The sequence below is a fragment of the Pan troglodytes genome, chromosome 10 (assembly GCF_028858775.2).
Source record: "Pan troglodytes isolate AG18354 chromosome 10, NHGRI_mPanTro3-v2.0_pri, whole genome shotgun sequence".
Lineage (NCBI taxonomy): Eukaryota > Metazoa > Chordata > Mammalia > Primates > Hominidae > Pan > Pan troglodytes.
In genome coordinates, this window is record NC_072408.2 from 77,848,042 (window position 1) to 77,871,741 (window position 23,700).

General features: G+C 40.4%; 1 protein-coding gene across 4 annotated transcripts in view; it reads right to left on the reverse strand.

Moving 5' to 3' along the window:
- LOC107967572 (uncharacterized) overlaps positions 1-18,720 on the reverse strand; it is a 71,110-nt gene extending 52,390 nt beyond the window's left edge. The window contains exons 1-3 of one of the 4 annotated variants that reach the window (XM_054663410.2): positions 18,184-18,720; positions 15,946-16,054; positions 10,386-10,544 (exon numbers count right to left, since the gene is read on the reverse strand). In XM_054663410.2, coding sequence (XP_054519385.2) covers positions 10,467-10,544; positions 15,946-16,054; positions 18,184-18,638 — 642 coding nt within the window. In that variant the 5' untranslated portion in view covers positions 18,639-18,720 and the 3' untranslated portion in view covers positions 10,386-10,466. Of the gene's footprint in view, positions 1-10,385; positions 10,545-13,200; positions 13,342-15,945; positions 16,055-18,183 lie in introns of those variants that run through there. The other 3 variants (XM_063786924.1, XM_054663411.2, XM_054663412.2) reach the window with 3 other exon arrangements.
- Positions 18,721-23,700: the final 4,980 nt, after the last annotated feature.

Sequence of the window (23,700 nt, forward strand, 5' to 3'; positions counted from 1 at the left end):
ATCAATTCAACAAGAAGAGCTAACTATCCTAAATATATATGCACCCAATACAGGAGCACCCAGATTCATAAAGCAAGTCCTGAGTGACCTACAAAGAGACTTAGACTCCCACACATTAATAATGGGAGACTTTAACACCCCACTGTCAACATTAGACAGATCAACGAGACAGAAAGTCAACAAGGATACCCAGGAATTGAACTCAGCTCTGCACCAAGCGGACCTAATAGACATCTACAGAACTCTCCACCCCAAATCAACAGAATATACATTTTTTTCAGAACCACACCACACCTATTCCAAAATTGACCACATACTTGGAAGTAAAGCTCTCCTCAGCAAATGTAAAAGAACAGAGATTATAACAAACTATCTCTCAGACCACAGTGCAATCAAACTAGAACTCAGGATTAAGAATCTCACTCAAAACCGCTCAACTGCATGGAAACTGAACAACCTGCTCCTGAATGACTACTGGATACATAACGAAATGAAGGCAGAAATAAAGATGTTCTTTGAAACCAAAGAGAACAAAGACACAACATACGAGAATCTTTGGGATGCATTCAAAGCAGTGTGTAGAGGGAAATTTATAGCACTAAATGCCCACAAGAGAAAGCAGGAAAGATCCAAAATTGACACCCTAACATCACAATTAAAAGAACTAGAAAAGCAACAGCAAACACATTCAAAAGCTAGCAGAAGGCAAGAAATAACTAAAATCAGAGCAGAACTGAAGGAAATACAGACACAAAAAACTCTTCAAAAAATTATTGAATCCAGGAGCTGGTTTTTTGAAAGGATCAACAAAATTGATAGACCACTAGCAAGACTAATAAAGAAAAAAAGAGAGAAGAATCAAATAGATGCAATAAAAAATGATAAAGGGGATATTACCACTGATCCCACAGAAATACAAACTACCATCAGAGAATACTACAAACACCTCTATGCAAATAAACTAGAAAATCTAGAAGAAATGGATAAATTCCTCGACACATACACTCTCCCAAGACTAAACCAGGAAGAAGTTGAATCTCTGAATAGACCAATAACAGGAGCTGAAAATTGTGGCAATAATCAATAGTTTACCAACCAAAAAGAGTCCAGGACCAGATGGATTCACAGCCAAATTCTACCAGAGGTACAAGGAGGAACTGGTACCATTCCTTCTGAAACTATTCCAATCAATAGAAAAAGAGGGAATCCTCCCTAACTCATTTTATGAGGCCAGCATCATTCTGATACCAAAGCCGGGCAGAGACACAACCAAAAAAGAGAATTTTAGACCAATATCCTTGATGAACATTGATGCAAAAATCCTCAATAAAATACTGGCAAAACAAATCCAGCAGCACATCAAAAAGCTTATCCACCATGATCAAGTGGGCTTCATCCCTGGGATGCAAGGCTGGTTCAATATACGCAAATCAATAAATGTAATCCAGCATATAAACAGAGCCAAAGACAAAAACCACATGATTATCTCATTAGATGCAGAAAAAGCCTTTGATAAAATTCAACAACCCTTCATGCTAAAAACTCTCAATAAATTAGGGATTGATGGGACGTATTTCAAAATAATAAGAGCTACCTATGACAAACCCACAGCCAATATCATACTGAATGGGCAAAAACTGGAAGCATTCCCTTTGAAAACTGGCACAAGACAGGGATGCCCTCTCTCACCACTCCTATTCAACATAGTGTTGGAAGTTCTGGCCAGGGCAATTAGGCAGAAGAAGGAAATAAAGGGTATTCAATTAGGAAAAGAGGAAGTCAAATTGTCCCTGTTTGCAGATGACATGACTGTATATCTAGAAAACCCCATTGTCTCAGCCCAAAATCTCCTTAAGCTGATAAACAACTTCAGCAAAGTCTCAGGATACAAAATCAATGTACAAAAATCACAAGCATTCTTATACACCAACAACAGACAAACAGAGAGCCAAATCATGAGTGAACTCCCATTCACAATTGCTTCAAAGAGAATAAAATACCTAGGAATCCAACTTACAAGGGATGTGAAGGACCTCTTCAAGGAGAACTACAAACCACTGCTCGAGGAAATAAAAGAGGATACAAACAAATGGAAGAACATTCCATGCTCATGGGTAGGAAGAATCAATATCGTGAAAATGGCCATACTGCCCAAGGTAATTTACAGATTCAATGCCATCCCCATCAAGCTACCAATGACTTTCTCCACAGAATTGGAAAAAACTACTTTAAAGTTCATATGGAACCAAAAAAGAGCCCGCATCGCCAAGGCAATCCTAAGCCAAAAGAACAAAGCTGGAGGCATCACACTACCTGACTTCAAACTATACTACAAGGCTACAGTAACCAAAACAGCACGGTACTGGTACCAAAACAGAGATATAGATCAATGGAACACAACAGAGCCCTCAGAAATAACGCCGCATATCTACAACTATCTGATCTTTGATGAACCTGAGAAAAACAAGCAATGGGGAAAGGATTCCCTATTTAATAAATGGTGCTGGGAAAACTGGCTAGCCATATGTAGAAAGCTGAAACTGGATCCCTTCCTTACACCTTATACAAAAATCAATTCAAGATGGATTAAAGACTTAAACATTAGACCTAAAACCATAAAAACCCTAGAAGAAAACCTAGGCAGTACCATTCAGGACATAGGCATGGGCACGGACTTCATGCCCAAAACACCAAAAGCAATGGCAACAAAAGACAAAATTGACAAATGGGATCTAATTAAACTAAAGAGCTTCTGCACAGCAAAAGAAACTACCATCAGAGTGAATAGGCAACCTACAAAATGGGAGAACATTTTCTCAATCTACTCATCTGACAAAGGGCTAATATCCAGAATCTACAATGAACTCAAACAAATTTACAAGAAAAAAACAAACAACCCCATCAAAAAGTGGGCAAAGGACATGAACAGACACTTCTCAAAAGAAGACATTTATGCAGCCAAAAAACACATGAAAAAATGCTCATCATCACTGGCCATCAGAGAAATGCAAATCAAAACCACAATGAGATACCATCTCACACCAGTTAGAATGGCAATCATTAGAAAGTCAGGAAACAACAGGTGCTGGAGAGGATGTGGAGAAATAGGAACGCTTTTACACTGTTGGTGGGACTGTAAACTAGTTCAACCATTGTGGAAGTCAGTGTGGCGATTCCTCAGGGATCTAGAACTAGAAATACCATTTGACCCAGCCATCCCATTACTGGGTATATACCCAAAGGACTATAAATCATGCTGCTATAAAGACACACACACACGTATGTTTATTGCGGCATTATTCACAATAGCGAAGACTTGGAACCAACCCAAATGTCCAACAACGATAGACTGGATTAAGAAAATGTGGCACATATACACCATGGAATACTATGCAGCCATAAAAAATGATGAGTTCATGTCCTTTGTAGGGACATGGATGAAATTGGAAATCATCATTCTCAGTAAACTATCGCAAGAATAAAAAACCAAACACCGCATATTCTCACTCAAAGGTGGGAATTGAACAATGATATCACATGGACACAGGCAGGGGAATATCACACTCTGGGGACTGTGGTGGGGTGGGGGGAGGGGGGAGGGATAGCATTGAGAGATATACCTAATGCTAGATGACGAGTTAGTGGGTGCAGCGCACCAGCATGGCACATGTATACATATGTAACTAACCTGCACATTGTGCACATGTACCCTAAAACTTAAAGTATAATAAAAAAATAAAAATAAAAAAAATAAAGTGTGTGTGTGTGTGACTTTAATTAACTTGATCACACACACACAAACACTGACCAAAATTAATATCAAGTCAGGTCTGTCTGAATGTAAAGCCAACAGCAAACATCCCTCTCTCCAAATGGAAAAGAAACAGGGGGTTATGGGCAGCTACACTGCTAAATGTTAAAACTTTATTTTTAAATGTGGCCATAAAAATCACTAAATAAAATTGATAATATATGTTTTTGATGAATAAATTTTATATATGTCTACACTGGAAACTATACAGCAATAAAAACTAACCATGTACAACTAAAGTCATAAATTTCATAAACATAATAAGTAAAAGAAGCCAGACAAAAAGTAGTGTATACTGTTAAATTCCATTTATATAAAAGTTCAAAAAAGCCAAAAAGAGACTATGCCGTTAAAAGTAAGGATTATAGTTACTATTCAGGGAAGAGAGTAGTGGCTGGAAAGAAACATAAAGGGGTCTCTGAAGTGGAATAATGTTCTGTTTTTTGATCTGGGTATTAGGGTGTTTAATTTCGAAAAATTATTTTATCTTTATACTTATTGTATTATTGATTTTTTGCTTAACAAATTACTCAAAACTTAGAGGTTTAAAAAAAATTAATTATTGTATTAATTTCTCTGGGCCAGGAATTGGAGAGAGCTTAGCTGGGTAGTTCTGGTTCAAAATTTCTCATGAGATTACCATCAAGCTGTTGGAGGGGGCTGCATCATCTGAAGGCTTGACCGAGGCTAGAGGATCTACTTTCAAGATGGCCCACTCACATGGCTGTAGGCAAGAAGTTTCAGTTTCTCACTAGCTTTTAGCAGGAGGCCATAATTTCTCACCACATAGATCTCTCTATAGGGCTACTCGAGTGTCCTCACAGCAAGGTAGCTGGCTTTCTTCAGAGCCAAGTGACTCAAAGGCAAAGAGGAAGTCACTATGCCATTTATGACCTAGTTTTGGAACTCACACTTTGTTCCGAATTGACCTTCCATCACTTTCTATTCATTAGGATTTAAGTCACTAACTCTGATCCATAGTCAAGGGGAGTAAAATTTGGCTTTATTGTTGGAGGATGGAGTAGCAAAGAATTTGTGGACACATTTTAAAACTACCATACTTAAACAGTTCATTTTTCTGAATATGCTTCAATTAGAAGTTAAAATAATGCAATTTTAAAACATTGTTTCAAATGAACACTGTTAGGGAGAGAAGTGCTTCTTCTCCATATCTAATGTTTCTTCCATATTTAGGGAGTTCCATTAGTTTAACACTTTAAGCCTCTCAGCATGCACCACAACCCCCGCACCACCCTAGCATATTGTCTTTCCTTCCCAAGGGGAGGCAAAGTGATGCATTTGATGGTCAGTTGGGTATGAATAATCTGGGCCTGCTTAACTTCGTTCCTCCTTTTCCCCCTTTGAAAGTTATCATCCCTCTTGGAATACTTGCTTCTCGGTAGGATTTTGTAATTTGGGGAGTTTTATCTCAAGACTCAACATTTGTACATATGCTTTCCATACTGAGAAAATTTGGTGTAGAATTTGTAAATAAACGTAATATGTCAAGAAGCTTCTCATAGGGTTTGAATTCATGAACCATGGACTTTGTGTGAGTAGCACACACCCCCTTTTTTGGTTGGTAAAATATTATATTATGCCAAGAAGTTTTTTAACATTATGTGGTTGGCATTTAACTGTTATGGCATGATGTTGGCAGTTGACTGCTGCTATGGCCATATTGTACACAGGCAAGTGGCTATTTCATAGAAGCAGGACTGTACATGTGGGCAACTGCACTCAAATAATCTTTGGGCTGTGCAGGTCTCAGCTATAGCATGGCAGTGGGAAGACTGGGGATGTGTAAAGAGGTATACTTCAAATTTCAGGAGAGGTATGTGCCGCTAGACCATTCTAAACCTAATGGTGGAGGCTTTATAATGTAGGCTGCTGCATCTTACTTTGCAAGCATACCTGAAGCAAAGATTCAAGTCTAGGAAAAAGACAATCCTTCCACATTCGACAATGGAAGACAGAACAATGTTAGTTGCTTTAAATGCAAGACTGCTGAGTCCTACATACACTGTAGAACACTGGGGAAATAACAGTTGTAGATTGTTAGAGACAGTCTCTAGATAACCAGCACTCAATCTGCTGCCCCAAATTCCACTCTGAATTTAGGACCAAGGAGGAACCCATGGAAAGACTTTCTTTGTCTATTTTGTGTTGCTATAATAGAATACCACAGACTGGGTAATTTTTACAGAGGAGAAATTTATTTCTTACAGTTCTGGAGGCTGGGAACTCCAAGGTTAAGAAGCCCACTCTGGCAAGGGCTTTCTTGCTGTGTCGTCTCATGGCAGAGGGTGAAAGGGCAAGACAACATGCACATGTGAGAGTGGATGTAAGAGGGGTCTGAACTTGCTTTATAACAAGCCCACTCTCACAATAACAAACACTCCTGCAATAATGACACTCATTCATGAGAGCAGAGTCCTATGGTATTGTGAAATATATATTTGATCTTTGGCCCTGCTTCCTGGAATATAAGTTTTAAAATCCTTAGAAACTCCAAAATGATGTCTTTTTGTATGCTAAAGAGTTGACTGGTGGCTGGGAGCCCCTAGGTAACTTTAGGATGGAGGCTGGTCATTGAAAAGACCAAGCAGGACTAGAAGGCTGGGACTTTCAGCTCACCCTCAGCCTCCAGGAAGAAGAGAGGGGCTGAAAGTTATCGCCAATAGCCAGTGATTTAATAATCATGCTTATGTAGTGAAACTTCCATAAAAACCCCAAAAGACTGGGTTCAGAGAGCTTCTAGATAGCTGAACATGTATATTCCTACAGGAAGGTAAATAAGAACTCATCTACATGCTGGGAAGGTGGTGCACCCCAACACCACCGGGATAGAAGCTTCTGTGCTTGTGACTCTTCCAGATCTTACCCTACGTATATCTTCATCTGGCTGTTTACTTGTATCCTTTACAATATCCTTTGCAATAATCTGGTAAGTGTGAGTGTTTTCCTTAGTTCTGTGAGCTGCTCTAGCAAATTAATTGAACCTGAGGAGGGGATTGTGTAAACCCTAATTTATAGCCAGTTGGTCAGAAGCATAGACAAAATAACCTAAGGCTTGCAACTGGCATCAGAAGTAAGCAGGGAGGGGGTGGGCCTTGGGAACTGACTCCTCAACTTTTAGAAACTGATGCTATCTCCAGGTAGATAGTGTCAAAATTGAATTAGAGGACAGCCAGCTGGTGTCTGCTGCAGAATTAATTGCTTACTTATTGGTAGGGGAAAACCTCCACACATTTGTTCACAGAGGTCTTCTGTGTTGATTGTTGTTGTAGAATGAGGAATAGAAAAGTCATTTTGAGTTTGAGTGAGCTTTTCCACACACAGCCGTCATAACCTAATCACCCCTGAAAGGTCCCACTTCTCAACTTTGTTGCATTGGGGATTAAGTTGCTAGCACATGAACTTTTGGGAACACATTCAAATTATAGCAATGACTAACCTTGAATTTGTGAGGTTTGTACACAGGTTCAAGAGTGGAAAATATTTAAGAATTACTGGGTGTGTTTCAAGGTGATCCTGTTATTGTAGGTAGCATGCAGGTGCTTTAAAGAAATGTGCCCAAGAAAATTTATGGAATTCAACAGCACAGGAAAAAAAGGTACTAGGGAGAATAAATTAGTTTTCATGGAACACCCAGAAGTCAGTGGTTCTTGGTCTCAGCTCTATATTATACTCACTAATTAATTCGAAATGTCTAGGGGTGCAATCCAGGGATTGTATTGATATATTTCCTTGGGATAAAACATGAAAAGTGCCTAGCCTTGAGCCTGACAGATAGCTGACATCTACTAAATAAATTGATTCCTGTATCAATTTCCTCTTCCACATACCATGGTCTTTCATTTTCCATTGAGGACTGGCTTAATTACATAAGGAATTTTAATTATCTTTCCACCTTTTTTTTTTTCCCACAAGAACAGATAATCCAACATTGCAATGTAACCCATCAGCCTAAGAAAAGTCTTACTAAATGGCCATTTTTCTTTGAGACTTGGTGATCTAATAATTTCAACTGTGTTTCCTTCTTTTCGCCTCCCCTGAGTGAATATCGTAAGCTTCCCAGATCTTTAACTAGCACCAACATTACAATTTGACCATAAAGATATAGAATAATTACATATGAGAGTAAGCTGGGTAGTAAGAAAAATAAAATTTCTGCTTCCATTTTTCAAATATATGGTGTTTCCAAGATATTTTTAGATCTTTTATGGCTGGATGCTTCCCAGGAAAGAAAGTTGGCTCTTCCATCAGAAAATCATTCATTTTATCTAAGGATTTTTAGATCTTTAGATCTTTTGAAAGTGCTTTCCAAAGCCAAAAATTCTGAATCCCTGAGGGATGATTAGCGAGGATAAAAAAAAGGTATTGGGGAGTCAGCCAGCATCACACAGATCCAGGCCCACAGCCTGTCTTAGAAGCCACAGTTCCAGCTTCTAGACCCATGAGACTCCCTTGTTCTCAATTCAACCAGTACTGGTCACATCCTATTACTCATTACACACATTTGATACATATTTTATTTCTGAGTACTTACTGGGCTTAGTTTGCCTGACTTGCTTGTTTCTATATTAAATATTTTTTGGTTATTAAGAAAAGCCCAATTGCCAGTTATTATGGCTTTCAGTTATAAACTTCCTAATAATTTCTTGCTTGTTTATAACATTCCAGATAATTTTCATCTCTATTTTGCCATGAACCCTAACCTGTTTCCCAAAAGCATGATTTCTGCAGAGAACAACATGTTCTATTGGAATCACTTGAAATAGCATTACAAATTACTCTTGGAGATACTGTGAGCCAGGTGCAATGTTGTGTTTGCCTTAGTTAGTTGTCGCTCTTGGCGCTGCCACAACTGATGCTCACATTGTATTAAGTAGACATGACTTATTTGGGGGTCACCTTGCCAGCAAAGCTGACAGAGCTATCACTCCACTTGTCTTGATGCATGCCGTTTCACATTAGGACGATTCTAAATTACATTCCTTTTCATTTACTGTCTGTCATTTTATGCGGCTCTGTTCCTGGCCCACTGTCCCTTCTCTGTCTTTTTTATTCCACTATTTATATGACAACTGGATATCAGCCTTGGAAAGAGATTCTGAGCAGAAGATTTATCCTTCTGGGAGGTGTTCTTGTCAAAACCCATTTCAAAAACTCAGAGCTTTGAAGATGAAGTTGTTGATGGGCCTAAACTTTCTTTGAAGTGTAAAGAAGCTTCATAATCAAAAACAAAGCTTGGTAAGTGTATACTTAAATACTAAGTGTAATTATTTTTACAATAATAATGATGTTATAGCTACTAACACAGAATGCTAACTCTACTATATGTTCTAAACAATTTGCATGTATTGTCTTATTTAATCTCACAGCAGTCCTATAGAGATTTCTTTTATCCTTGGTCTTCAGACGAGGCACAGAGAAATTAAGTAACATGCCCAACATCACTCAGCACCTAGATGTTACAGCCATTATTTTGAACTCTGACAAATCTGACTCCAGATTCAACAGCTCTTAATCACCTCCCATTGTAATAGAGAGAGAAGATTAAAATAGTAACTAAATAAACTCTCATGAAAAAGGACACGATATTCTAATCTCATCTCTTAGAATTAAGTCAATTGGTGGTAAATCACAGGTCTTACCAACTTGTATTTATGGATGTGGCAATTTTATTTTCTTTTAAGATATATGGACTATTCCTTATCATTTTATCCAATAAACATTGGTTGGGCAAACATCTGCCAGTTACCATACTGTGCATGGATAGGTCACAAAGTAAAAAAAAAAAAAAAAAAAAAAAAAAAAAAAAAGACACATTTCCGACCTCAAGTTGTTCCCAATCAGATAAAAGAGGCAGAATGGAAATAAATCCGAAATAATATAGTGGGAGTAATGTTAGGAAGGGAGTGTACACAAAATATAAGGATGGGTGAAAGGAGACCACTTTATTTGGATTCATGGTAACATGTCAACATAGTCTAATGTTCAAGTATTATCCTCAGCAATTCAGCTACTCAAAAAGGATCTAAAACCCTGCTTTTTAGCCAAATCAACTTTTCCCCAAGAGATGGAGAATGGTATTATGGCTTGGATGTAAGCTGTGGAGCCAGGGTAGTGAGATGGGTTCCCTTGACCCCATGGGACTTGTGAAGCGCTGGCTCACTTACTCAGCCTGCAGCGCTCAAACCCCTTGAAAGAGGGGGAAGACGTAGGTGAGTGGGTGCAGGAGCTGGGGTGAGTGCCTTTGGGCACCAGCAGGAATAAACTCCTTACCAGCCCACAGCAGCATCTAGGGGCTGTCCACAGCCTCTAGAGCCCCAGAGGGCATGTGTTACAGTGTGCTGTTTTAGCTTTGCTGTCTGCAGACAACTTAAGTGTTAAACAGCTCAGTGGAGAGTCAGTGTGACAGCCTACTGAACCCGCAACTGGGTCCTTGTCCAGTGCCCAAGAGGAATGAGGTCACACGGACTTGAAGGATGGTGAATGTGAAGATTTTATTGAGTGGTAAATGTGGCTGACAGCAGGGTGGGGAACTGAAAAGGGGATGGAATGTGCAGGCAGTCTTCCCCTGGAGCTCAGCCAAACTCCTCTCCTTTCACAGTTTCTGATGTCCAGCAGCTTCTTCTCTTCTTGATGTTCAGATGCTTCTCTCTTCCGTGTGTGTATGAGCTGAGTTTGGGTCTGGAGTTCTTATCGGCACAGGATAGGGGGCATGCTGGGCCAAAAGGCAACATTCAGGTGGGAAAATAGGGAAGTAAAGTTCTCATTTAGGGCCGTGGGGCCCAGCTTTAGGGTGGAACCCTTGCCAGGGACTCCACCCTCTTCTACCCAGTATTTTCCAGCCTCCTGTCCATATCAGTAGCAGAGTTTGAATCCTGGCACTACTAATTTTGAGCAACTTACTTAACCTCACTGCATTTCAATTTTCTTATCTGTAAAATGGGCATAAGTTTAATAATAGAATTATTGTAAGAACTGAATGAGTTAATATGCATGAATTCTTTAGAATAGTGCCAAACATATAATAAGTACTATGCTACATGTATTAGTTATTGTTATTGTAATTATAAGTAAAATATCTATATTCAATGGAATATCTTTATAAAATAAAAATGGATACCATTCTGCAAATGTACTACGATGTTAATAATATATACTTATTGAGCTGCTAATATATTCTAGGTACCATGCTAGGCTCTGGGGTAAAAGTTTAATTCAGCAGATCAGGAGTACCTAGGGAGTTTATAATAAAATGCAGACAACAAAAAGCTAGCCAAATATATTAGGATAAGTGATATTTTAATATAATATGCTATGAAAAACATAAATAAATAAAAAAATTAATTTTATCCTGAATGGATTCAGAAAAGCTTCATAGAGTAGGGGACATCAGAGCTAGACCTTGAAGGAATCCAACAACATAAATATGAAAGTCATTCTGGGCATAGGGAGCAACATGGCAAAGATGTGAAGGGATAAGAATAGGAAGTTGAAGGCTCATGGGGTGCATATGGAGGAGGGTCTGCAGAAGAGCAGGGCGTATTAGTCCATTTTCACACTGCTGATAAAGACATACTTAAGACTGGGAAATTTACAAAAGAAAGAGGTTTAATGGACTTACAGTTCCACATGGCTGGGGAGGCCTCACAATCATGGTGGAAGGCAAGGAGGAGCAAGTAACATCTTACACAGATGGTGGTAAGCAAAGAGAGAGCTTGTGCAGGGAACTCCTGTTTTTAAAGCCATCAGATCTTGTGAGACTCATTCACTATCATAAGAACACAGCAGGAAAGACTCGCCCCTATAATTCAATCATCTCCCACCAGGTTCCTCCCATGACACAGGGGAATTGTGGGAGTTACAATTCGAGATGAGATTTGAGTGGGGACATAGCCAAACCATATCACTCTGCCCCTGGCCCCTCCCAAATCTCATGTCCTCACATTTCAAAACCAACCATGCCTCCCCAACAGTCCCCCAAAGTCTTAACTCATTTCAGCATTAACTGAAAAGTCAACAGTCCAACATCTCATCTGAAGCAAAGCAAATGCCTTGCACCTATGAGCCTGTCAACTTAGTTACTTTCTAGATACAATGGGGATACAGGCATTGGGTAAATACAGCCATTCCAAATGAAAGAAATTGGCCAAAACAAAGGGCTACAGGCCCTAGGCAAGTCCAAAATCCAGCAGAGCAGTCAAAGCTTAAAGCTCCAACATGATCTCCTTTGACTCCATGTCTTGCATGTGGGTCATGCTGATGCAAAAGGTGGGTTCCCATGGTCATGCGCAGCTCCACCTCTGTGGCTTTGCAGGGTACAGCCTCTTTCCAGGCTGCTTTCATGGGGTGGTGTTGAGTGTCTGCAGCTTTTCCAAGCACATGATACAAGCTGTCAGTGGATCTACCATTCTGGGGTCTGGAGGATGGTGGCCCTCTCCACAAAGCTCCACTAGGTGATGCCCCAGTAGGGACTCTGTGTGTGGGTTCCAACCCCATATTTTCCTTCCTCACTGTCCTAGCAGAGGTTCTCCAATGAGAGTGCTGCCCCTGCAGCAAACTTCTGCTTGGACATCCAGCCATTTCCATACATCCTCTGAAATCTAGGCAGAGGCTCCCAAACCTCAATTCTTGATTTCTGTGCACCTGCAGGCTTAATGTCATGTGGAAGCTGTCAAGGTTTGGGGCTTACACCCTCTGAAGTCACAACCTGAGCTGTACTTTGGCCCCTTTTAGTCATAGCTGGAGCGGCTGGGATGCAGGGCACCAAACACAGCATGGGAACCCTGGGCCTGGTCCACAAAACCATTTTTTCTTCCTAGGTCTACAGGCCTGTGATGAGAGGCGCTGCCATGAAGACCTCTGATATGCCCTGGAGACATTTTCCCCATTGTCTTGGTGATTAACATTCAGATCCTTGTTACTTATGCAAATTCCTGCAGCCAGCTTTAATTTCTCCTCAAAAAATGGGATTTTATTTTCTATCACATTGTTAGGCTGCAAATTTTCTGAACTTTTATGCTCTGCTTCCATTATAAAACTGAATGCCTTTAACAGCACTCAAATCACTCTTGAATGCATTGCTGCTCAGAAATTTCTTCCACCAGATACCCTAAATCATTTCTCTCAAGTTCAAAGTTCCACAAATCTCTAGGACAAGAGCAAAATGCCGCCAGTCTCTTTGCTAAAACATAACAAGAGTCACCTTTGCTCCAGTTCCCAACAAGTTCCTCATCTCCATCTGAGACCACCTCAGCCTGGACCTTATTGCTCATATCACTATCAGCATTTTTGTCAAAGCTATTCAACAAGTCTCTAGGAAGTTCCAAAATTCCCCACATTTTCCTGTCTTCTTCTGAGCCCTCCAAACTGTTCCAACCTCTGCCTGTTATCCAGTTCCAAAGTTGCTTCCACATTACACATTTTTATATATCTTTTCAGCAATGCCCCATTCTCCTGATAGCAATTTATTGTATTAGTCCATTTTCATGCTGCTGATAAAGACATACCTGAGACTGGGAAGAAAAACAGTTTTAATGAACTTACAGTTCCACATGGCTGGAGAGGCCTCACAATCACGGTGGAAGGCAAGAAGGAGCAAGTCATGTCTTACATGGATGGCAGTGGGGCAAACAGAGAGCTTGTGCAGGGAAACTCCCATTTTTAAAACCATCAGATCTCATGAGACTCATTCACTATCATGAGAACAGCACAGGAAAGACCCACCCCCATAATTCAACCACCTCTCACTCCCATAATTCAATCACCTCCCACTAGGTTCCTCCCATGACACGCAGGAATTGTGGGAGTTACAATTCAAGATGAGATTTGGGTGGGGACACAGCCAAACCATATCACAGGGAAAGGTGGAGTTGGTGCTTATGAAGGACCTGGTAGTCAGTAGAGGAGTAACCTTGAGAGAGAGTAATATAACACGATAACATCTGCATTAGATGGATCACTCCTGTGGCACCATGGGAAATGGATATAAAGAAGGAAAAAAAACGTAGAAAACCCATCACAAGATCATTGCAATGATCCTTCCTCAGGATGGATTGGGAGAGAGAAGATAGGATGGAAGTGACAGGAAAGCAGAGCAGTGGACAGATTTGAGAAGCATTTGCCAAGCTTTAATATACATATTGTATATCTAAATTAGTACAATTGTACAGTCTTAAGCATAAGATAATTCCTACATTTCTGTGAAATGAAAGCAGCATTTCCATCTACACTGAATTATTAATTTGATGAGAGTTTACTTTTATTTTGTTCTTGCTATGTTCCTTAAGTAATTTAATCAAATATAATATATTTTTAAATATTGTGGCTTGACCTTGGAAACCTGAAGGTAAAGAATGAGCCTATTCTTAAATCTGAGTTTAATGTCCTTCAGGAGAGTAAAAATTTCTCTCATAATTGCCTTCAGTACAAAAACAATTAAGTTAAAGCCTAGGTGAACTATAATAAGCAAATAAATGTTGACATTTAAAAATACAGCAGAAAACCAAACACATTTAAGAAGTTAGTACATGCAGAGATTCTAGTAATGGTAGGGAACTTACTTAAATATCTTTTCAATAACATTTATTATTTGAAGATGAGGAAACTGAGTGACTTGCAAAGGATACAAAACCGGCAAGCAGTCAGAGCCTGATCTAGGACCGACTCCAATCCAATTTACTTTTTAACACGGATTTCACTGTCTCCCGACAAGGATATTTTGTTATTCACATGTGTGATTCTCTAAAGCAGGATCTCTCAATCACAGCAGTATTGACATTTTAGACGAAATAATTCTTTGTTGTGGGCATGTACCTGTACATTGTAGAAAGTTTAGCAGCATTCCTGGCCTCCACTCACTAGATACTAGTAACATCCCCCTGCTACACATTGTAGCAACCAAAATGTCTCCAGACATTGACAAATATCCCCTGAGGGGCAAAATGCCCCCCTCCAGTAAAGAACAACTGTTCTAAGTCCTCTAGACCCCTAAAATATTGTGAACTTGGAGCTAAAATAGAAAGAATCCCAAAAACTCTCATATAATTTTAAATCTCAGTTACACTTTCTGCAATTTTCATATCCTTTTCTCAAAAAGTTCAGGATCTGTTTGCCTACTCTCTAACTCTCAATCTGCTATTACAGTCTTGTTAAAAGAAAAATCACTGACAAGTTAAATTTAACAGAGCTTAATTGAGGAAAGAATAATTCACTGGAGTCAGAGAGACTCCAGCGCAGCCAGGTGGTGGAAGATTTATGGACACGAAGGGAAGTGATGTACAGAAAATGGAAGTGAGGTACAGAAACAGCTGGATTGCTTACAGTTCTATGTTTGCCTTACTTGAACCGAGTTTGAATAGTTGGCTGCCTTTAATTGGCCAAAACTGAGTGACTGGCACAAGAGTAGGTTATGGTTGGTTTACACACCCAGTTAGGTTACAGTTCACTGTGCACAGAGAAACCTTTAGGTAAAACTTAGACTCTGTAAGAAGGCATCTTTGGGCTAAACTTAATCTAACAGTCTTTTCTTCTGTCTGCTCTCAGCCCAGTCCTTGCCATTCTCAGCTCTGCTTCGGGTCAGAGGAAACTACATTTTCCAGGGCCACTTGTTTTCTGGCTTCTAGGTGGCCTCAGTCAATGGAAGTCTGACAGAAGACTGAAGTGGGCGGGAGAGAAGCCAGGGCACTTCTCTCTGTCCTCTCTCTCTTCTTCTGATAATGAGTGCTACGTCTCCATGGCTCCTGTTCCTGTTAGTCTTTCTCTGGAATCCAAGCCATGGTTCATCTTCTACAACGTGGCCCTGGATCCTGGGCTCTGGTAACATTATCTCTGTTTCTCCAGTCCTAAGGGTAGTAGTAACTCCTACTGTTGCTAATCTGTGGTTTACTTTGCCTCCTAATTGTCCTCTTACTTTTTCCATCACCTCTGTAAGCAGTTACTATGGATTGAATTGTTTCCCCCTAAAATTCGTATGTTGAAGCCCCCATTGTGGCTGTATTTGGAGCAAGAAAGTAATTAATGTTAAATAAGGTCATAAGGGTGGAACCCTGGACTGATAGGATTATTGTCTTTATAAGAAGACAAAACAGAGTGTACACTCTCTCTCTCTCTCTTTTTACCTTGTGAAGACACAGCAAGAAGAAGTTCAACTGCAAGCCAGGAAGACAGCCCTTACCAGGAACTGAATAGGCCAGCACCCCGATCCTCGACTTCTCAGACTCCAGAACTCTGAGAAAAAAAATTCTGTTACTTAAGCTACCTAGTCAGGTGTATTTTGTTATGACAGTCCAAGCTAATATAGGAGTTCCCTGTATAATTTTTTCATTGTTTGAAATAGCTGACATTTTTCCATCAACCCTGACTAATACAAGTTCTTTATATCATTGATACCATATAATATTTGTTGATCCTGTAATATGTAGCCAACATTATGCAAAAGACATGTTAATATTCATTTTCTCATCTATCCCAATAACACCGTAACATATGACAAAATGGTATGAAGTAAAAAACATGGATTTTGAGTTACTTAGACTGCATCACAACTCCTCCACTTACTAGCTGCATGACCTACGAAAAGTTAAATCTCTCTAGGCCCTGCTTTCCTTATCTGTAAATTGGTCTAGTAATAGTATCAAACTAAGAAGGTTGTTCTGAATTAAATGAGTTACTCTATGTAAAGTGCTTAGAATATATGTAGGCATACAGTACACTCTCAATAAATCTATTATTTTTAGCTGCAATTTGTTAAGTGCCTATTGTATGCCAAGCACAGCAATAGGTACTGGAGACATAAAGACAAATAAAAAACTATCAATGCCTTCAAAGAGTTTGAGGATGCTAACAGAGGCAAACACATGAATGGGTAATTATAATAAAATATGGCAAGTTTATTGATAAATTTATTATGGGAAAGCTAACATGATCAACAGTCAGGGATTGGGACACATTTGACAGGGTTTGATTCCCAGTTCTGCCAATTACTAATTGACTCTGAGCAAGATATCTATCTCCTCTGAGCCTCAATGTTCTTACCTGTGAAATGGGAATGATAATAGTACCTACCTCATAAGGATATAGTGATTAAAAATGAGATAATAAAAGCACAGATTTGGGTATTGTTCCTGGAAGTTGACATGTACTCAAAGAAGGATAGCTTTTTTTTTTTTTTTTTTTTGAGATGGAGTCTCGCTCTGTCGCCCAGGCTGGAGTGCAGTGGTGCAATCTCAGCTCATTGCAAGCTCCGCCTCCCGGGTTCAAGCAATTCTCCTGTCTCAGCCTCCTGAGCACCTGGGACTACAGGTGCCTGCCACCACGCCTGGCTAATTTTTTGTATTTTTAGTAGAGACGGGGTTTCACCATGTTAGCCAGGATGGTCTCGATCTCCTGACCTCGTGATCCATCCGCCTCAGCCTTCCAAAGTGCTGGGATTACAGGCGTGAGCCACCTCACCCAGCCATTATTTTTATCATTAACAGGGAAGCATAGAATAAGGGTGCCTAACCCAGCCCAAAGCTCCCCCAAGTTTCCTACTGCTTGGCAGCCACTCTAATCTGCTTGACAAGAACTGCTCTTAATGTTTCTCCTCCTCAGAAGATAAGACTGAGTCTATTATACTTTTCTAGTATCAGCATAAATTAGGACAAGAACTTTAGAAAGGCTGGGCGTGGTGGCTCACCCTGTAATCCCAGCACTTTGGGAGGCCGAGGTGGGCGGATCATGAGTTCAGGAGATTGAGACCACCCTGGCTAACATGGTGAAACCCCATCTCTACTAAAAAATACAAAAAATTAGCCAGGTGTGGTGGTGGGCGCCTGTAGTCCCAGCTACTCGGGAGGCTGAGGCAGGAGAAGGGCGTGAACCTGGGAAGCGGAGGTTGCAGTGAGCCGAGATCGTGCCACTGCACTCCACCCTGGGCCACAGAGCGAGACGCCATCTCAAAAAAAAAAAAAAGAAAAGAAAAATTTAGAAAATTTCTTGACAGAATCTATTAAAGCTAAACATATGTATGCAAAGCAGTTCCACTCCTGCATATATAGCCAGAAATGAGTACATATATGTTCCAAATGACATATAAAAGAATGTTGATAGAAGCTTTATTCATAATCGTGACAAACTGAATGCAAACTATATACCCATCAACAGAAGAATGGATATATACACTGCGATATATTCATACGCAATGAAATGCTACATAGCAACTAGAATAAACTACAGCTACATGCAACAAATAGATGAATCTCACACTCAAGATGTTGAGTCAAAGAAGCCAGGGTGCACACTTTATTATTCCATTTAGAGAAAATTCATGAACAGGCAAAACGAGTCTATGTCACAGAAGTCAGAAAAGTGGTTACCTTGGGGAGGAGCCAAGATGGCTGAATAGGAACAGCTCCGGTCTACAGCTCCCAGCGTGAGCGACGCAGAAGACAGATGATTTCTGCATTTCCATCTGAGGTACCGGGTTCATCTCACTAGGGAGTGCCAGACAGTGGGCGCAGGTCAGTGGGTGCGCGCACCGTGCGCGAGCCGAAGCAGGGCGAGGCATTGCCTCACCTGGGAAGCGCAAGGGGTCAGGCAGTTCCCTTTCCGAGTCAAAGAAAGGGGTGACGGACGCACCTGGAAAACTCGGGTCACTCCCACCCGAATATTGCGCTTTTCGGACCGGCTTAAAAAAACGGCGCACCACGAGATTATATCCGGCACCTGGCTCGGAGGGTCCTACCCCAACGGAGTCTCGCTGATTGCTAGCACAGCAGTCTGAGATCAAACTGCAAGGCGGCAGCGAGGCTGGGGGACGGGCGCCCGCCATTGCCTAGGCTTGATTAGGTAAACAAAGCAGCCGGGAAGCTCGAACTGGGTGGAGCCCACCACAGCTCAAGGAGGCCTGCCTGCCTCTGTAGGCTCCACCTCTGGGGGCAGGGCACAGACAAACAAAAAGACAGCAGTAACCTCTGCAGACTTAAATGTCCCTGTCTGACAGCTTTGAAGAGAGCAGTGGTTCTCCCAGCACGCAGCTGGAGATCTGAGAACGGGCAGACTGCCTCCTCAAGTGGGTCCCTAACCCCTGACCCCTGAGCAGCCTAACTGGGAGGCACCCCCCAGCAGGGGCACACTGACACCTCACACAGCAGGGTATTACAACAGACCTGCAGCTGAGGGTCCTGTCTATTAGAAGGAAAACTAACAAACAGAAAGGACATCCACACCAAAAACCCATCTGTACATCACCATCATCAAAGACCAAAAGTAGATAAAACCACAAAGATGGGGAAAAAACAGAACAGAAAAACTGGAAACTCTAAAACGCAGAGTGCCTCTCCTCCTCCAAAGGAACGCAGTTCCTCACCAGCAATGGAACAAAGCTGGATGGAGAATGACTTTGACGAGCTGAGAGAAGAAGGCTTTAGACGATCAAATTACTCTGAGCTATGGGAGGACATTCAAACCAAAGGCAAAGAAGTTGAAAACTTTGAAAAAAATTTAGAAGAATGTATAACTAGAATAACCAATACAGAGAAGTGCTTAAAGGAGCTGATGGAACTGAAAACCAAGGCTCGAGAACTACGTGAAGAATGCAGAAGCCTCAGGAGCCGATGCGATCAACTGGAAGAAAGGGTATCAGCAATGGAGGATGAAATGAATGAAATGAAGCGAGAAGGGAAGTTTAGAGAAAAAAGAATAAAAAGAAATGAGCAAAGCCTCCAAGAAATATGGGACTATGTGAAAAGACCAAATCTACGTCTGATTGGTGTACCTGAAAGTGACGGGGAGAATGGAACCAAGTTGGAAAACACTCTGCAGGATAATATCCAGGATAACTTCCCCAATCTAGCAAGGCAGGCCAACATTCAGATTCAGGAAATACAGAGAACGCCACAAAGATACTCCTCGAGAAGAGCAACTCCAAGACACATAATTGTCAGATTCACCAAAGTTGAAATGAAGGAAAAAATGTTAAGGGCAGCCAGAGAGAAAGGTCGGGTTACCCTCAAAGGGAAGCCCATCAGACTAACAGCGGATCTCTCGGCAGAAACTCTACAAGCCAGAAGAGAGTGGGGGCCAATATTCAACAATCTTAAAAAAAAGAATTTTCAACCCAGAATTTCATATCCAGCCAAACTAAGCTTCATAAGTGAAGGAGAAATAAAATACGTTACAGACAAGCAAATGCTGAGACATTTTGTCACCACTAGGCCTGCCCTAAAAGAGCTCCTGAAGGAAGCACTAAACATGGAAAGGAACAACCAGTACCAGAGGCTGCAAAATCATGCCAAAATGTAAAGACCATCAAGACTAGGAAGAAACTGCATCAACTAACGAGCAAAATAACCAGCTAACATCATAATGACAGGATCAAATTCACACATAACAATATTAACTTTAAATGTAAATGGACTAAATGCTCCAATTAAAAGACACAGACTGGCAAACTGGATAAAGAGTCAAGACCCATCACTGTGCTGTATTCAGGAAACCCATCTCACGTGCAGAGACACACATAGGCTCAAAATAAAAGGATGGAGGAAGATCTACCAAGCAAATGGAAAACAAAAAAAGGCAGGGGTTGCAATCCTAGTCTCGGATAAAACAGACTTTAAACCAACAAAGATCAAAAGAGACAAAGAAGGCCATTACATAATGGTAAAGGGATCAATTCAACAAGAAGAGCTAACTATCCTAAATATATATGCACCCAATACAGGAGCACCTAGATTCATAAAGCAAGTCCTGAGTGACCTACAAAGAGACTTAGACTCCCACACATTAATAATGGGAGACTTTAACACCCCACTGTCAACATTAGACAGATCAACGAGACAGAAAGTCAACAAGGATACCCAGGAATTGAACTCAGCTCTGCACCAAGCAGACCTAATAGACATCTACAGAACTCTCCACACCAAATCAACAGAATATACATTTTTTTCAGCACCACACCACACCTATTCCAAAATTGACCACATACTTGGAAGTAAAGCTCTCCTCAGCAAATGTAAAAGAACGGAAATTATAACAAACTATCTCTCAGACCACAGTGCAATCAAACTAGAACTCAGGATTAAGAAACTCACTCAAAACTGCTCAACTACATGGAAACTGAACAACGTCCTCCTGAATGACTACTGGGTACATAACACAATGAAGGCAGAAATAAAGATGTTCTTTGAAACCAACGAGAACAAAGACACAACATATCAAAATCTCTGGGACACATTCAAAGCAGTGTGTAGAGGGAAATTTATAGCACTAAATGCCCACAAGAGAAAGCAGGAAAGATCCAAAATTGACACCCTAACATCACAATTAAAAGAACTAGAAAGGCAAGGGCAAACACATTCAAAAGCTAGCAGAAGGCAAGAAATAACTAAAATCAGAGCAGAACTGAAGGAAATAGAGACACAAAAAACCCTTCAAAAAAATCAATGAATCCAGGAGCTGGTTTTTTGAAAGGATCAACAAAATTGATAGACTGCTAGCAAGACTAATAAAGAAAAAAAGAGAGAAGGATCAAATAGACGCAATAAAAAATGATAAAGGGGTATCACCGCCAATCCCACAGAAATACAAACTACCATCAGAGAATACTACAAACACCTCTATGCAAATAAACTAGAAAATCTAGAAGAAATGGATAAATTCCTCAACACATACACTCTCCCAAGACTAAACCAGGAAGAAGTTGAATCTCTGAATAGACCAATAACAGGAGCTGAAATTGTGGCAATAATCAACAGTTTACCAACCAAAAAGAGTCCAGGACCAGATGGATTCACAGCCAAATTCTACCAGAGGTACAAGGAGGAACTGGTACCATTCCTTCTGAAACTATTCCAATCAATAGAAAAAGAGGGAATCCTCCCTAACTCATTTTATGAGGCCAGCATCATTCTGATACCAAAGCCGGGCAGAGACACAACCAAAAAAGAGAATTTTAGACCAATATCCTTGACGAACATTGTTGCAAAAATCCTCGATAAAATACTGACAAAACGAATCCAGCAGCACATCCAACAGCTTATCCACCATGATCAAGTGGGCTTCATCCCTGGGATGCAAGGCTGGTTTAATATATGCAAATCAATAAATGTAATCCAGCATATAAACAGAGCCAAAGACAAAAACCACATGATTATCTCAATAGATGCAGAAAAAGCCTTTGACAAAATTCAACAACGCTTCATGATAAAAACTCTCAATAAATGAGGTATTGATGGGACGTATCTCAAAATAATAAGAGCTATCTATGACAAACCCACAGCCAATATCATACTGAATGGGCAAAAACTGGAAGCATTCCCTTTGAAAACTGGCACAAGACAGGGATGCCCTCTCTCACCACTCCTATTCAACATAGTGTTGGAAGTTCTGGCCAGGGCAATTAGGCAGAAGAAGGAAATAAAGGGTATTCAATTAGGAAAAGAGGAAGTCAAATTGTCCCTGTTTGCAGACGACATGATTGTATATCTAGAAAACCCCATTGTCTCAGCCCAAAATCTCCTTAAGCTGATAAGCAACTTCAGCAAAGTCTCAGGATACAAAATCAATGTACAAAAATCACAAGCATTCTTATACACCAACAACAGACAAACAGAGAGCCAAATCATGAGTGAACTCCCATTCACAATTGCTTCAAAGAGAATAAAATACCTAGGAATCCAACTTACAAGGGATGTGAAGGACCTCTTCAAGGAGAACTACAAACCACTGCTCAAGGAAATAAAAGAGGATACAAACAAATGGAAGAACATTCCATGCTCATGGGTAGGAAGAATCAATATCATGAAAATGGCCATACTGCCCAAGGTAATTTACAGATTCAATGCCATCCCCATCAAGCTACCAATGACTTTCTTCACAGAATTGGAAAAAACTACTTTAAAGTTCATATGGAACCAAAAAAGAGCCCGCATCGCCAAGGCAATCCTAAGCCAAAAGAACAAAGCTGGAGGCATCACACTACCTGACTTCAAACTATACTACAAGGCTACAGTAACCAAAACAGCATGGTACTGGTACCAAAACAGAGATATAGATCAATGGAACACAACAGAGCCCTCAGAAATAATGCCGCATATCTACAACTATCTGATCTTTGATGAACCTGAGAAAAACAAGCAATGGGGAAAGGATTCCCTATTTAATAAATGGTGCTGGGAAAACTGGCTAGCCATATGTAGAAAGCTGAAACTGGATCCCTTCCTTACACCTTATACAAAAATCAATTCAAGATGGATTAAAGATTTAAACGTTAGACCTAAAACCATAAAAACCCTAGAAGAAAACCTAGGCAGTACCATTCAGGACATAGGCATGGGCAAGGACTTCATGTCCAAAACACCAAAAGCAATGGCAACAAAAGACAAAATTGACAAATGGGATCTAATTAAACTAAAGAGTTTCTGCACAGCAAAAGAAACTATCATCAGAGTGAACAGGCAACCTACAAAATGGGAGAAAATTTTCGCAACCTACTCATCTGACAAAGAGCTAATATCCAGAATCTACAATGAACTCAAACAAATTTACAAGAAAAAAACAAACAACCCCATCAAAAAGTGGGCGAAAGATATGAACAGACACTTCTCGAAAGAAGACATTTATGCAGCCAAAAGACACATGAAAAACTGCTCACCATCACTGGCCATCAGAGAAATGCAAATCAAAACCACAATGAGATACCATCTCACACCAGTTAGAATGGCAATCATTAAAAAGTCAGGAAACAACAGGTGCTGGAGAGGATGTGGAGAAATAGGAACACTTTTACACTTTTTGTGGGACTGTAAACTAGTTCAACCATTGTGGAAGTCAGTGTGGCGATTCCTCAGGGATCTAGAACTAGAAATACCATTTGACCCAGCCATCCCATT